General features: G+C 38.9%; 1 protein-coding gene across 2 annotated transcripts; it reads right to left on the bottom strand.

The window, feature by feature from the left end:
• Positions 1-1,114: 1,114 nt before the first annotated feature.
• LOC134085153 (zinc finger protein 493-like) lies at positions 1,115-13,345 on the bottom strand. 2 transcript variants are annotated; one of them, XM_062539940.1, is made up of 4 exons: positions 13,318-13,345; positions 9,938-10,311; positions 2,160-4,220; positions 1,115-2,084 (listed from the first exon to the last, which is right to left on the bottom strand). In XM_062539940.1, the coding sequence occupies exons 2-4, from the start codon at positions 10,230-10,232 to the stop codon at positions 1,510-1,512; spliced, it is 2,931 nt and encodes a 976-aa protein (XP_062395924.1). In that variant the 5' UTR covers positions 10,233-10,311; positions 13,318-13,345; the 3' UTR covers positions 1,115-1,509. The 2 variants fall into 2 exon arrangements, with proteins under 2 accessions (XP_062395924.1, XP_062395915.1); XM_062539931.1 differs by having other exon boundaries at positions 1,115-4,220.
• Between the last annotated feature and the right edge of the window lie 2,055 nt (positions 13,346-15,400).

Here is a 15,400-nt window from a genome sequence, read left to right as displayed (position 1 = left end):
TAAGTGGATGGCAGAATTCACTTAGAGGGAAATGCGCGTAGTTGCGCGTTTTTTTGGACTTAGGCACCCTTACGCGCATGGGAGAATTCCCCCCTGTGAATAGGGTAATTTTTTTAACTAGCAGATATCCAACTTCCCCAGTTGATTACTTTCATTAACATAAGAAAACATTTATTACAAGGAATTTTCTTTAATTAATGTTTAAATATACAAATTATAAGTAAATGTGTCTAAGTAAATGTGTAGCCTATTAATTTGCATAGCCTACATTTTAGAGCACGAAATCTGAGCTTTGGATAAAGCCAGGTTCTAAATAATTTTTTAATTGTGTTAACAAATGGGAGTAAAAATACAGAGGGATTTATGGATATCTACTTCTGTTGTCCTGTAAATCAGAATATGTCAATAGCCTTGAAAAAGCATTTTTGCTATGTTTTCAGAACAAAATGTCATATCAGGTTAGGAATAATACATATTAAAAAACACCTCTGTAAAGGTCTTGTAAATATAGTTTGGACTGGAAGGTTTGATGCATGTAAGTGCTTCAGAAGTGGAGATAACATAACCTCAGATAAAACTTGGCTCCAAATTGTACTGGTTTCTAAGCATTATGCTTTAGGAAACTTGTGTGAAAACGTTTGGCTATTGCATGATTGTTTTGGCTTTTGTTAGTTGCATGTCTCACTGTTCTTGCAAAGGCTAATGGGAACACATGGTAATGGTGATACCAAGGCATCCCATGTATTAATTCACCTTACTGGTTCAGTACTTCGGTGCTTCACATTGATCTTACATGATTCTGTTGGATGAATTCATTGCTGTGGCAAAATGTCAGTTCACCTAATAAAATTAACAAATGTTATATTGTCTGTGCTTACATAATATACATTTTAATAGTTTGATGCTCTTAAAATATTATGTTGCATTATAGGCTTAAAATGTGTCAGTGTTCTCTCCAGACCTAAGGCCTATTATATAGACTATAAAAGTGGTCAGGAATCTAATATTTCCTCAAAACACAGTTTTGTTCTTGTATAACATGAGGCCAAATATTTCACAATTCTGTTTAATTGTTTTAAATTTCAACAATACAGATCAACAACACTGCCTGACAAATTCAATCAATACTTGGGCACATTGAGCAAAAATTCAAGTTCACAAACCACTTCTGTGTACAACCAATGCCTTCTTGCGGCAAACAACGTGGGAAAATAGAATAATGAATATAAATAAATAAATAATGAAAGAAAAAAACAAGATAATCATAACCATAATAATAATAAAATACAAAATTTCTTGCATTTTTATAGTTATGTAAAACATATACATTTCACAGAAAAGATCCTTTCAGAGTTTGCACACAGCAGCGAGGGCTAAGATTGATGGGTAAATATTTCCCAGGAATACGCTAGCTGTACGATTATACCTATTGCAAGGTTTTGAAGCGGTCATAGGGCAAACAAAACCTGCCTAGTTCGGCAGGGTGTGCCATCATTTGCTTCTGAAGATTTAAGTAAATTCTGAACGATGTTTCAAACAAAGACGCGTGTGGCGTGTTAGGCCTGCCGCTCTTAGAAAAGCGCTTCCACACTGAGCACATATATGAGGCTTCTCCCCTGTGTGGGTCATCATGTGAGTCTCCAACTGTGAAATTTGTGAATACGCTTTTCCACACTGAGCAAATTTATGAGGCTTCTCTCCACTATGTATTCGCATGTGTTTTTTCATATTTGAAAGTTGTGTAAAAGCTTTTCCACACTGGGTACATTTATGAGGCTTCTCTCCAGTGTGTATTAACATATGGGTTTTCAAATGTGGAACTTGTGTAAAAGCTTTTCCACACTGGGTACATTTATGAGGCTTTTCTCCAGTGTGTATTAGCATGTGTTTTTTAAGGCCAATGATGCGTGTAAAAGCTTTTCCACACTGGGCACATTCATGAGGCTTCTCTCCAGTGTGTGTTAAAATATGGGTTTTCAGATGTGGAACTTGTGTAAAAGCTTTTCCACACTGGGTACATTTATGAGGCTTTTCTCCAGTGTGTATTAGCATGTGTTTTTTAAGGCCAATGATGCGTGTAAAAGCTTTTCCACACTGGGCACATTCATGAGGCTTCACTCCAGTGTGTGTTAACATATGGCGCCTAAGAGTTGAAATACGTGAAAATGCTTTTCCACACTGGGCACATTCATGAGGCTTCTCTCCAGTGTGTATTAACATATGGGCTCTCATATGTGAAAGTTGTGTAAAAGCTTTTCCACACTGGGTACATTTATGAGGCTTCTCTCTAGTGTGTATTCGCATGTGTTTTTTAAGGCTAATGATGTGTGTAAAAGCTCTCCCACACTGGGCACATTCATGAGGCTTCACTCCAGTGTGTATTAACATATGGGCTCTCATATCTGAAAGTTGTGTAAAAGCTTTTCCACACTGGGTACATTTATGAGGCTTCTCTCCAGTGTGTATTCGCATGTGTTTTTTAAGGCCAATGATGTGTGTAAAAGCTCTCCCACACTGGGCACATTCATGAGGCTTCACTCCAGTGTGTATTAACATATGGGCTCTCATATGTGAAAGTTGTGTAAAAGCTTTTCCACACTGGGTACATTTATGAGGCTTCTCTCCAGTGTGTATTCGCATGTGTTGTTTAAGGCCAAGGATGCGTGTAAAAGCTTTTCCACACTGGGCACATTCTTTAGGCTTCTCTCCAGTATGTATTAACATATGGGCTCTCATATGTGAAAGTTGTGTAAAAGCTTTTCCACACTGGGTACATTTATGAGGCTTCTCTCCAGTGTGTATTCGCATGTGTTTTTTAAGGATAATGATGTGTGTAAAAGCTTTTCCACACTGGGCACATTCATGAGGCTTCACTCCAGTGTGTATTAACATATGGGCTCTCATATGTGAAAGTTGTGTAAAAGCTTTTCCACACTGGGTACATTTATGAGGCTTCTCTCCAGTGTGTATTCGCATGTGTTGTTTAAGGCCAAGGATGCGTGTAAAAGCTTTTCCACACTGGGCACATTCTTTAGGCTTCTCTCCAGTATGTATTAACATATGGGCTCTCATATGTGAAAGTTGTGTAAAAGCTTTTCCACACTGGGTACATTTATGAGGCTTCTCTCCAGTGTGTATTCGCATGTGTTTTTTAAGGATAATGATGTGTGTAAAAGCTTTTCCACACTGGGCACATTCATGAGGCTTCACTCCAGTGTGTATCAACATATGGGCTCTCATATATGAAAGTTGTGTAAAAGCTTTTCCACACTGGGTACATTTATGAGGGTTCTCTCCACAGACTGTGAGCATGTGGTTTTTAAGGTTAATGATGCGTGTAAAAGCTTTTCCACACTGGGCACATTCATGAGGCTTCACTCCAGTGTGTATTAACATATGGGTTTTCAGATGTGGAACTTGTGTAAAAGCTTTACCACACTGGGTACATTTATGAGGCTTTTCTCCAGTGTGTATTAGCATGTGTTTTTTAAGGCCAATGATGTGTCTAAAAGCTTCTCCACACTGGGCACATTCATGAGGCTTCTCTCCAGTGTGTATTAACATATGGGTTTTCATATGTGAAATTCGTATAAAAGCTTTTCCACACTGGGCACATTCATGAGGCTTCTCTCCAGTGTGTATTAACATATGGGCTTTCATATGCGAAATTCGTGTAAAAGCTTTTCCACACTGGGCACATTCATGAGGCTTCTCTCCAGTGTGTATTAACATATGGTTTTTCAGATGTGGAACTTGTGTAAAAGCTTTTCCACACTGGGTACATTTATGAGGCTTCTCTCCAGTGTGTATTAGCATGTGTTTTTTAAGGCCAATGATGTGTGGAAAAGCTTTTCCACACTGGGCACATTCATGAGGCTTCTCTCCAGTGTGTGTTAACATATGGCGCCTAAGAGTTGAAATTTGTGAAAAAGCTTTTCCACACTGGGCACATTCATGAGGCTTCTCTCCAGTGTGTATGAGCATATGGCGTTTAAGATGTGAAATACCTCCAGACAACTCCTTTCCACAACAGAGACATTTATGTCGCCTTTTGCCAATTCTCTGCCATTTATAAACACCGGGAGAGTGAGTTTGCTGGCGGTTCTCAGGTTGAGAAAGACAAGTGAAACTCGTCCTGCAGACAGTGCTGTGGCACGGACGTCCTTCCTTATCCTGGCCACGGGTCTTCTGTTGCCTCAAGTGTGGGTGTTCAGATACACCTGAAAGAGTTACCATAGAGACTTAGAATGATACAGATATTCTGGCAGTTACCATAAGCCCCGTTTACATGGACACTTCTATTTCGATTAGAAACGGAAAAACAGCTCAATCGGATTAAAAATAGTCATATAAACACCTTAATCGGAATGAAAATCCTGATCCGATCAGAATTGTAATCGGAATAGAAGAGGCGGTGTAGTCCGTTCCTATTCCGAATGAACGCTCATGTATACGGTCATTCGGATTGACTGTAATATCTGCCCAATGAAAAGTAGCAAACAACGGCTATTCCGATCAAAGATTCTAAAGCGCTTACAAGCGTCTGATCGGAATAGAAAGTAGCCCATGTAAACAGACGGCGCAAAAAATTTAAATCGGAATAGTTTAATCGGAATGACAAAAAACTGTCCATGTATATGAAGGGTCAAAGTAACAATAATTAAATAATGTAAATTACAAAGTAAAATGTCATGTAAGTCATATCACCAAGTATCAAATTTAAATCTATCAACGATTATTAAATGTAATCTAATTTAAAGTTTAAATCAATGTCATTTGAATTTTGAATTACATTAAACTTTAAATCAATTGAATAAGAAGTTGAATTAATTTGAAGTCATACATCACATTTACATTTCCCTGTTGTTCTCATTTTGAATGAGACTTAAAATTTCAGCCTCATGCAATTCCGTGCGCCACCATTTAATTCGAACGCCTTTACTTCAGACTTTGGACTTTGGTACTTCGGTTGTACTGTCACCTGTCAATCATGCTATGTCCCCCGCCCCCCGCCCCCCGCCCATCCACTGAATCTGAGTCGATTTATCAGTTCTTTAGTAATAGTTTCCCCCACTTCATCACCATCACCAGAGCCTTCGTCCTTCGTCTGACGCTGGGTTTCCACAGAGCATGTCACCATGCGAGATCTTCTACTGTCTTTGCGCGAAATACGCCTGCTAAAATTTCACCCAGGGGGTGTTGTCCATGTTGTCACACACCTAGCGTTTCGGCTCAGTGGTCAACAGGTTGGCTTAGTGGTTAGTGGTTAGCTTAGTGTTTAGTTAGCTAGACAGTCCAGTGCTTCAGATTACATTCAGGGGTTTATTTAGCCCAAGTATGTTCAAGTGGCATACACACAAAAATCCGTTTGAATGTTTTCATGTTGACAACAATTCATAATCTACAGAAACACCACAGTTCATATCAGCGTGCTATAACTATCTAGTCGCCTAGCTTGCTATGTGTTTTCAATTGGTTATAATGGGTCAACGAGCTAACAAGCTAACCTTCAATGATAGTGTGTCCTGAAGACATTTGTTTAGCATATAAACAATAAACCGTATCAAAATAAGCCATTAAAAGTGGTCAAGAAACCTTTATTCACATTCAATATTTCCAGTTACGACCCCCGGAGCCTCCGCCATTAATTTGTATTTTTTGTTACTCCCACCTCTGTGTACAGTGTACAACGTGGTGATAATTTCGCCCGGAGTGAGTGAGTCTTACAAAAGACCTGATAAATCAACTCAGATTCAGTGGATGGGCGGGGGGCGGGGGACATAGCATGATTGACAGGTGACAGTACAACCGAAGTACCAAAGTCCAAAGTCTGAAGTAAAGGCGTTCGAATTAAATGGTGGCGCACGGAATTGCATGAGGCTGAAATTATAAGTCTCATTCAAAATGAGAACAACAGGGAAATGTAAATTTGATGTATGACTTCAAATTAATTCAACTTCTTATTCAATTGATTTAAAGTTTAATGTAATTCAAAATTCAAATGACATTGATTGAAACTTTAAATTAGATTACATTTAATAATCGTTGATAGATTTAAATTTGATACTTGGTGATATGACTTACATGACATTTTACTTTGTAATTTACTTTATATTTAATTATTGTTACTTTGACCCTTCATACATGTAAACGTGGCTATAGAGACTTAGAATGACAGACAGATGTTATACATTCAGCAATTAAATATCGATAAGAAAATATTCAGCTTCAAATAGAATTACAATTAATAAGTATATCTATGTAAAACATATAGGTATACAGTAGTGCCTAAAACAGTAGAAGTGCCTAAAAGTATTCATCCCGTTGGATTTCCCACTTGAAGTGCTTTAATAAATGGAATCTTGGTCAAAATAATTAGGGCTTTTAATTGTCGTAAGTGACTTGAACCACTTGAATTTCAATTTAAAGACTGTACTGCCTACATTTTATCAAAACGAGTCCCGCCCCTATAGGAAATGAGACATTGGGCCATGTCTGTTTACATTTTGCAAAATAAACGTGTTTATTGCTCCAGCACACGCTTTTGCGCCCACTTCAGGCGTATTTGTTTCGCAACGTGGCGAGATGGCGAGATATGTTCAAACAGACCGCAATGAGGTGAAGGCGCAGACTGCCTATCGCGGGAGCTGAAAATGGCAAATTGCGCTTTTCCGTCTCATGCATATGGATTTGTGGGAGTGTCAGATGATAGTAGGAGGTTCGTGTATTCCCCTGTATGTACTAAAACTGCCTGTGAAAGCGCACGTCTATTTTGTGCCTAAATATTTCTGCCTTGTAAAAGCAAGTGTTAAATGCGGTTTGCTGTTAAATGCATCTATAAGAGAATCATTCAAAGACAACAAAATCGCTAATTAGACCACCAGTTTTGCGTCTTTGTACTACATCAAAATCAACCTTAACTTTCGTTGGCCTTTCGAACGTCTACTTTCACTTTCACACCATCCACTTAAACTTTCCTACTTGTTAGATTTGATAAATCTTCCATAGCCTATGTGCACAAGTAAGCCTAGTTTGAGTAGAACTGGAGATGGGTTCAGGACTCATCACTGTAAACTATATGAAAATGTAGGATGGACTTCCCTTTATGATAGGAGGGAAAGGCACTGCCTCCTTTTTGCTTATAAGGCATTACTGGGAAAGTTACCTCCTTACCTAACTTCTCTTCCGAATATGAAATCAATCTGCCACAATACACGTTCACAGGGTTTTATATCTCTTCAAACTCCTCAAATTAAATCAGAATTTGGTCAATTAGCTTTTACATTTTTTGCATCTAATAAATGGAACAAATTCCAAGAATTATTCAAATTAGATTAGGTTTGTGTCACTAGACCAATTCAAAGGTATGATTGATGATATGGCTGTTGTAAAATGTTCTTGCTTTGACTAATATTTAGACCTTTTATTTTATTATTATTATTATTATTAGGGCCGGGACTTTAGCGCGTTAATTACGATTAATTAATTACACAAACATTAATGCGTTAAAAAAATTGACGCATTTTAATCGTATGCCTATTTATGTTTGCACCGCGGAACGTTTCTCACTGGATGAGTTTCAGACGGACCGATTATACTGAAGCACCAAGTAACGCGCATGAGTTCTAGTGAACATGAACAAAGAAGCTGATGTGACCGCGTTGGTTGGCCCCGTGGATTGGAAATGTTGTTACAAAAAACGAACGGATGGAAGCGTAGATAAGAGCATGGTTGTGTGCAACCTATGCAACAAGGACGTATCACCGCAGGTATCACCTCAGTGCAAAACATAAAGCAGCTAGCTGTTAGCGTGGACAAAGTACTGTGATACTCCAGACACTTGAGGGAAACCTCTGAGCTTTATTTATTAAACAAATAGCAACCGAGTTGCTGTTACAGCCACAACTCACGCTTATAACAGTAATCCACCGCACCTAATTCCATGTCCAACTTTCATAGACCTAAAAGAAACTTCACACTCAGAACCGCATACAAGCACACACGCACACACGTAAACTCCGCCCCCCAGTTCCCCTTAAAGGGACACAACAATTTCATGAACTCAACTCAAGGTAACAGGAGACACAAATAACAGGATATCACAGTATTATAGTTTACAGAAGGTCTACTTATCTATAGGCTACATGAATTTCTGAAAATGTACTATTTCTAAATATGGTATTGCTACACTTTATGGCAAAAATTGCACTGGTCTGTTGGACTTATTAATAAACAATATTTTTGTTGCTTAAGCTTAGTATTATGTATTCAGTCATTATCCAATAGTAGGCTATACTAAAAATCCATGTGAAAAAAAATACTTCTCACTGTTCTCAGGTCATATATTTATATACAATTAAAATAAGATTAATTTCGATTAATTAATTACAAAGCCTCTAATTAATTAGATTAATTGTTTTAATCGAGTCCCAGCCCTAATTATTATTATTACTATTTTTATACATACACTTTCCTCTTCTTTTCTCTCTGTTTGTATTATTATTATTGCTTTATTAATGTTTTATGTATTATTTTAATTATTTGCTTTTTGTATCTTTTTCTTATTCTTGTTTTATTATTTTGATTATTGTTGTTACATGTTTTGTGACTCAGGGCATTGCTGTAAAAGAGCTTGATGCTCAGTCAATTTTCCCTGAATAAAAAACGGTTGATGATGATGATGATGATGATGATGAACTACTGCTCTTCATTATCTTCCTGCATGTTGACATTATGCATTGTATTATTTCATTGTATTATTTCATGATCGCTAAACGTTGGATTCCTTTTAATGTTGTCATCAGTTAACTTCATTCAACTGCGCTTCTGATTGAAGTGTCATTCAGTTGTTGTCCTTCCCAAACTGCGTTAGGGGGCGGAGAACAGCGCAGATTACCCAATTTCTGGATTGGTAAATAGGACATAAACTGAAGTATCATAGTGTGTGCTTTCTGCGTGTTGGCCTTGGCGCAAACAATGCTACGATCGCTAGTCTAAGTACATCTGGCCCTGAGGAAGGTGCCACGTCTGTGATATTAACACGTTTGTATGCAAAGTGCAGACTTTCTTCTTCCTTGATGTGACAGTTGGGCCAAGCACTCTAAAAAGAGGGATCAGAAGTTTGGCCTCTCAGAATAAGCAATACTTCATTGTGCCTCTGTTTTCAATGATGCTGTAATCACTCTAATGCCTTTGTTTTTATTTTGAAGACGTTTCCCCTCCAATGTATAACAGTGAGAAAATAAATTATAAAAAACTGATCGCAAAAAATAAATAAATAAAAAGAGACTAAGAGTGAGTGAAGCTGCTGAGCAACACGGCTGAGTGATACTGAAGTTACACAGGGGCTTACAAATGTCCATGTGGAATCTATAGGTAGCAATCATTATTCACAGATTTTGTTTTTTCTAAGTCTTTAGCTTGAACACTTTTTGAGATAATGACATCTGAACTTTGCTGCAGATTTAGATGAAGGCGCAAATGTGCCAAAAATCAGAAGGGGGGTACCATGTTCAAAAATGTTTTTCTCTGGATGTAAAAGGTATATTAAGCTAATATTTTGGCCAAGTTAGTTTAAATGGTTACTCTTTAGGTGGTACATTTTTTAAGCAAATCTGAGGCGGTCAAGCAGAAGGTTATTTGTTGACTTGAAGTGGAATGACCCTGCTCTTGTTTTGCTGCATTTTAAGCGGCTACTCTAAACCATACTACATTTACATTGATTGAGTGAGTAAACTAACAACATCTCCAATCTAGACATGCTGCTTTGTTGACTGTATATGTTAGCTTTTGGTAGGCTACTTGGGTAAGTACATTGTGCATGTGAGTTATTCACTGCAACACATCTGATACAGACCTCAGTGCAACAGCGCCCTCTAGAGTCACACAAATGCATTGCTACACACCAGATTATTTAGCTCTATCTGAGAGGACTTACTTTCCAGCACATGTTCATGCTGCTCTTCCTCCTCCTCCTCTTCTTCATCTTCCTCTTTCTTCACTTCAGCCTTCACTGTTGTCTGTAGCAGTTCACTGTAAGTTGACCTTGGTGACTCTGTGATGTCTGTTTCAGTTTTACAGTGAAATTCTGCAAAGGGCTTTTCTTCTTCCTTGGGGCATGAAATCATGTGATCATATTCCTCCTCTTTTATATCTTCTTCTTTCACCATCACTCTCAGGTCCACCTGGTGTGCTTCAGCACAGCCAGAACTAAATGGAAGTCCGAGGTCCATGTTGCTAGCAGAGCACAGACGATCCCATCCAGTTTTCAATTACCTGTACTCAGAGAGACAAAATAAAGACACATACGGCCTACATTGTGTTTGAGATAAGCAACATTGATACATGGCCACAAGATTGAGTGCAACATAAAACAATGATCGTTTTAATTTTAGAATCATTATTAATGCCAAAATGTTACTTTAATGAGTCTTTTTGTGTACTTGCAGCCTAGCTACTTCCTGGTAGGCGGGTTGGTAAGGCAGTGAAAGGCAGGGAATTCTGGGAGTTGGCTTTTATCCACATGACACAAAAGTACATTTTCGGCTTTTTTCTCCCATCTCAGGGGAAAATGAGGGAATGATCCACGACCATTCAAACATATGACTAGGTTTCAATATGCTAAAAGCTTAAAGGGATAATCCGGAGTGAAATGCACTTTAGATAAATTTTTCGGACGTTTGGGAGTACGTACGTTGAGTTGACACCAAAATCATGTCATTCGGATGTATTTTGGGAAAGTTCGAGCTCACCGTTTTTAGCCAAAACTCGTTAGCCTGGAAGTGACTCGGGCATGTCCTTTCGCCGCTACAAAACGCTATTTTTATACCTCTTCTACTGTTCCAAACAACACTACACTTACGTGGTAGTGAGTAGAGGGTCCCTAAAGCCAAACCGAAGTATCCCCACGTCTATATGTGGTCGGGTAGAGAGTCCAGAATGAATTTAATCGAGTCAGTACCTTTCCGGAAATGTCGCTGCTGCAGCTAGCAACGCTGAAACAACACTTTATTAACATTTCCGGAAAGGTACGTGTTATGTTCAATATACAATGCAAAGCTAAATAAACTGTGATTTTAACTAAGTAATAAGCACGCAGTAACAAGTGTATAATCCATTCTCCATTTATCTTTTCTTCTTCTCTACTTCTCCTACACACAACTTGTAACATAAACAGTACACTCATGTACACAGTATGTATGAGCGCCACCTAGAGGCACGCGGAACATTAACAACACAACAGTACGGACTCGATTAAATTCATTCTGGACTCTCTACCCGACCACATAAAGACGTGGGCATACTTCGGTTTGGCTTTAGGGATCCTCTACTCACTACCACGTAAGTGTAGTGTTGTTTGGAACAGTAGAAGAGGTATAAAAATAGCGTTTTGTAGCGGCGAAAGGACATGCCCGAGTCACTTCCAGGCTAACGAGTTTTGGCTAAAAACGGTGAGCTCGAACTTTCTCAAAATACATCCGAATGACATGATTTTGGTGTCAACTCAACGTATGTACTCCCAATAGTCCGAAAAATTTATCTAAAGTGCATTTCACTCCGGATTATCCCTTTAATGCAAATGAGTGAAATGCTCCTTTTCTAAGCAAAATGCTGTTATTCTTTTTAAAGACTATGTTGTTATTGATTGCGTACATCCCTACACTACAGTTAGTAGCTTTCAACCATAATTTTCTGGGAAAAGCACTGGGGCCGGTTTCCCGAAGCCTTCTTAACGCTACGTAGTTCGTAACCTCTATCTTAAGCTCTACCTTAAATACCTCACGCATTTCCCGAAACCTTCTTTGCTACGAATGTCTTTCGCACGTCGTTCGTTGGTAAGAGTGGTCTGGAGCACTCTCAGACCTCTCTTAGCTGCACCTTGGCAATGTTTCGACTCGCGACGCTAGTCGCCGCCACTGTACCCTACAGCAATTTCCGTTACGCATGCAACTCATATGATACAAAATCACTATTTTGGTTCACCAATGATTTTATGTAAGTATGCTAATTTAGAAAATACTTTCTGGAAATGTTTTCATGCAAATATGAAACGTGCACGCATTTGAAAATAGTTAAAAGCGCTTTATTCTTTGCTTCCCCCCACCGTCCTACAATGTTTAGGCCTAATGTGCGGGCTTGCTGTCATGTTTAATGTTAACCAAAGGTACACAATACTGAATGAGGATGTAGGTCAATCAGCTGTGATTATAAAAAAGTCTACATAGCCTATTTCAACTAGAAAAGCACAAACCTCCCCCAAGCAAACACATGTAGCCTACACCTCCTGCATCCAGACGGTGATACGAATCACTCACAAAATTAAATAGTTTCTTCCTTGGGTCATTTCAGATCTTCCCTGGAAATTTAATCGAAATCCATCTTTAACTTTTAGAGTTAGCCTATCTTGCAAACAACTGGACAGACAAACAAACAAACACACAAACAAACTAGAAAAGCACTCAGAGAGCGCAGACCTCTACTTTCAAACATGAAGCGTTCGAATCTTTTTATCCATGCGGGAAAGAAACTAACACACCAACAAACAAACCCAGATGAAAACATAACCTACTTACCTACGTAGATCATTTAATTTCTAGACTACGTTTTTTATCATTGTGTGCTAATAAGTTCATCCACGTTGAAGTTGCGTGAATGTTGTGGGGGCGATAGGCTATTATAAGCAATGGTTTTGGTGCAAAGAACTCTTTCATAAGTCTGTCAAGCCTCCGCGTGAAATAAAAAATCGATTTCTGAGCAATCGATGTCACCTAATTCAGCACCTTCATGGTGGACAGTGCCTTATACGTCGGACGTAAGGAGCTTTTCGTAAGAAGACTCCTAAGTGATAGTTCGGGAACCACGACTAGAAAGGTAAACAACTTTGGTAAGTTATACCTTTGGAGTCTTCGTAGCTCGCTAAGAGTGAGCGTTATCGGGAAACCGGCCCCTGATCTGTCATCATGAAGGTTTGAATACAAAGTTGTGTTGAGATCAACAATGCCTAGCCTACTTCTACTTTCAGTAGGCCTACTTGAGTAGCCTAGTATTTTTAAAAATAAACTACTTGCAAAGTACAAAACATGTTTAATATTTCAGTACTTCCACTTAAGAACGGTTTTTAAAGAGCACTTCTACTCAAGTCACTTCTTTGATAGAGCACTTGTACTTCTACTCAAGTCTGGATCTCTAGTACTTTATACATCACTGACACTGTTGCGAGGGAACGCAAAAGTGCAGTTAAACAAATTCACCAACCTGAGCCTTCCCGGGCTCCGTACTACCTAGCTCGCAGCTACTGTTTACTTATCGAAAACATACCTTCCTCCGACAAGTTAGTTGCTCCGTCTCTCAAGTTCGCTGATTTGCTGTTTGTGCCCGATAAGACGTGAAATCGTGTTGGTTGCCCCACAAATGTCTTAAAACAACATTTACGAATGCTCTCCCGCGCGGTGAATGTAAATGGTCCTGCTCGCGACTTGAGCTCTATGCTTGAGCTACATGCGTGGTGAAACCAAACCGGGTGAAATGAGCCAACTACGATGGCGGTCATTGGGCTATCCTTCAAAATAAAAGTCATAATTTCTTCATTATTTCTTAAAACATTAATGTTATCAAAGGTAACTTTGACAATGATTAGAAATGTAAATGGGAAAATACCTCAAAATGCTTACTATAACCTATAGTCAGGGGGGCCTATGTGGTTTTTGTATGTTAACTTTTGGAGAGTGACTGGCTTCATGGTCTTTTTTTCCATTGTTAAGGCGAGACACAACAGGTGAATATGGCATTTTTTAACTAGCAGATAACTTCCCCAGTTGATCACTTTCATTAACATAAGCAAAGAGTCATTTTCTGTAATGTAATGTTTAAATTATGCATTGTCTAATTAAATGTGCATTAATTTGCATACATTTTAGAACACGAAATCTGAGCTTTGGATAAAGCCAGGTTCAAAAGTATTTTTTCCATTGTGTTAACATATGGGAGAAAAAATACAGAGGGATTTATGGATATCTATCTGTTGTCCTGTAGGCTAAATCAGAATACTACGGAGCCCCTAAAGGGACCTGACATAACTTTTATCTTTCACATGCGCACGTAAAACTTTCACGTGCGCACTTAAAACTTTCTCGTGCGCACGTGAAAAGTTTTAGGTGCGCACCTGAAAGTTTTACGTGCGCGCCTGAACGTTTCAAGTGCGCACCTGAAATTAGACCAATTACGTGACAGCGCTGGACGGTGCCATGCTGGACGGCAAAAAGAGGAGATAGCCTATGGCAAATTACATAATGGAGAAGTGAACACCTTCAGTTTTTGTAGTTCAATGTATTTCTTCAGCGTCTGGTAATTGTATAAACTTGCCAGTGGTGTTGTAGCCTAAGGTGAAATGGGTTATGATCGCAAATTTACATAGTAATGTAGTGTTTACTGGCCACAACGGCTGTGCCCCCGCACCTACAAAATTGACTGATTGATTGATTGAGGAGTGGTACACCTGCAGCTTGTTGACTGTGTGTGATCAGGGATAAAGAGTTGCGAGTTGGGGTGTGCCAGACAGAGCTTGGTTTGAGTCGTGTGGCCAGCCGGAGCGTTCGGCTACTTACCCAGATAGCAAAATGGCATTGAATCAACGTTGAAAGGATTCGTTGAATCTGCATTGAACTCCGAAGTTGTTTCGACATTGAAAGCGCTCGATGAGATTGCCGTTGAAACAACATCACAATTTCAATCTTCTAAAACGTGGATTCAACGTTGATTCAACCAGATGTGATTGCCGTTGAAATTACATTGAAATTTCAATGATAATCAAACGTTGATTCAACACTGATTCAGTCCTCATTCAATGGTACTAATATTGAAATTTGGTTGATTCAACATTGAAAACGTGTCATAAACATGCTTTACCGGCAGCTGGTTCCAGAACCTCACTGCGTAAGTTAAAGTGTTACGTTGTCCCGGTAACGCGATTTGCTGTTCTAAACAAACGACCAGAAAGTGGCATTTTCGTGTTGTTTATTTAAAAATGAAAATAAATGAATTTTAAGCGGTAAAAGTCACTACCATGTCGAGGCGTGTATGTATGCTTCTGGTGTAGGCTACAGAACACCAGAAGCATACATAAACGCCTCGACATGGTAGTGATTTTTACCGTTTCAAATTAATTTATTTTCATTTTGAAATAAACAACACGGTGAGGCGATAGAAAATGCCACATGCATGCAGGTCATTTGTTTAGAACAGGAAATCGCGTTACCGGGACAACGTAACACTTTAACTTACGCAGTGAGGTTCTGGAACCAGCTGCCGGTAAAGGTTGTATTGGCTGGCATAACATGTCCGTGATAAATACAGTGCAACAAACTGCGCTTTGAACAGTAAAAATTAAGATTTTCAGTAATTA

Source organism: Sardina pilchardus, chromosome 1 (genome assembly GCF_963854185.1).
Source record: "Sardina pilchardus chromosome 1, fSarPil1.1, whole genome shotgun sequence".
Classification (NCBI taxonomy): domain Eukaryota; kingdom Metazoa; phylum Chordata; class Actinopteri; order Clupeiformes; family Clupeidae; genus Sardina; species Sardina pilchardus.
The sequence above is the reverse complement of the archived record's forward strand: the minus strand, read 5'-3'. Positions and strand labels throughout refer to the sequence as shown.

What these genes read in the sequence shown, in the direction of transcription:
- LOC134085153 (XM_062539931.1), bottom strand. Translation starts at nt 10,232, where the DNA reads ATGGACCTCGGACTTCCATTTAGTTCTGGCTGTGCTGAAGCACACCAG. An exon ending in GCATGAACATGTGCTGGAAA is followed by an intron (nt 4,221 to 9,937) that starts GTAAGTCCTCTC and finishes TAACTCTTTCAG; the next exon opens with GTGTATCTGAACACCCACAC.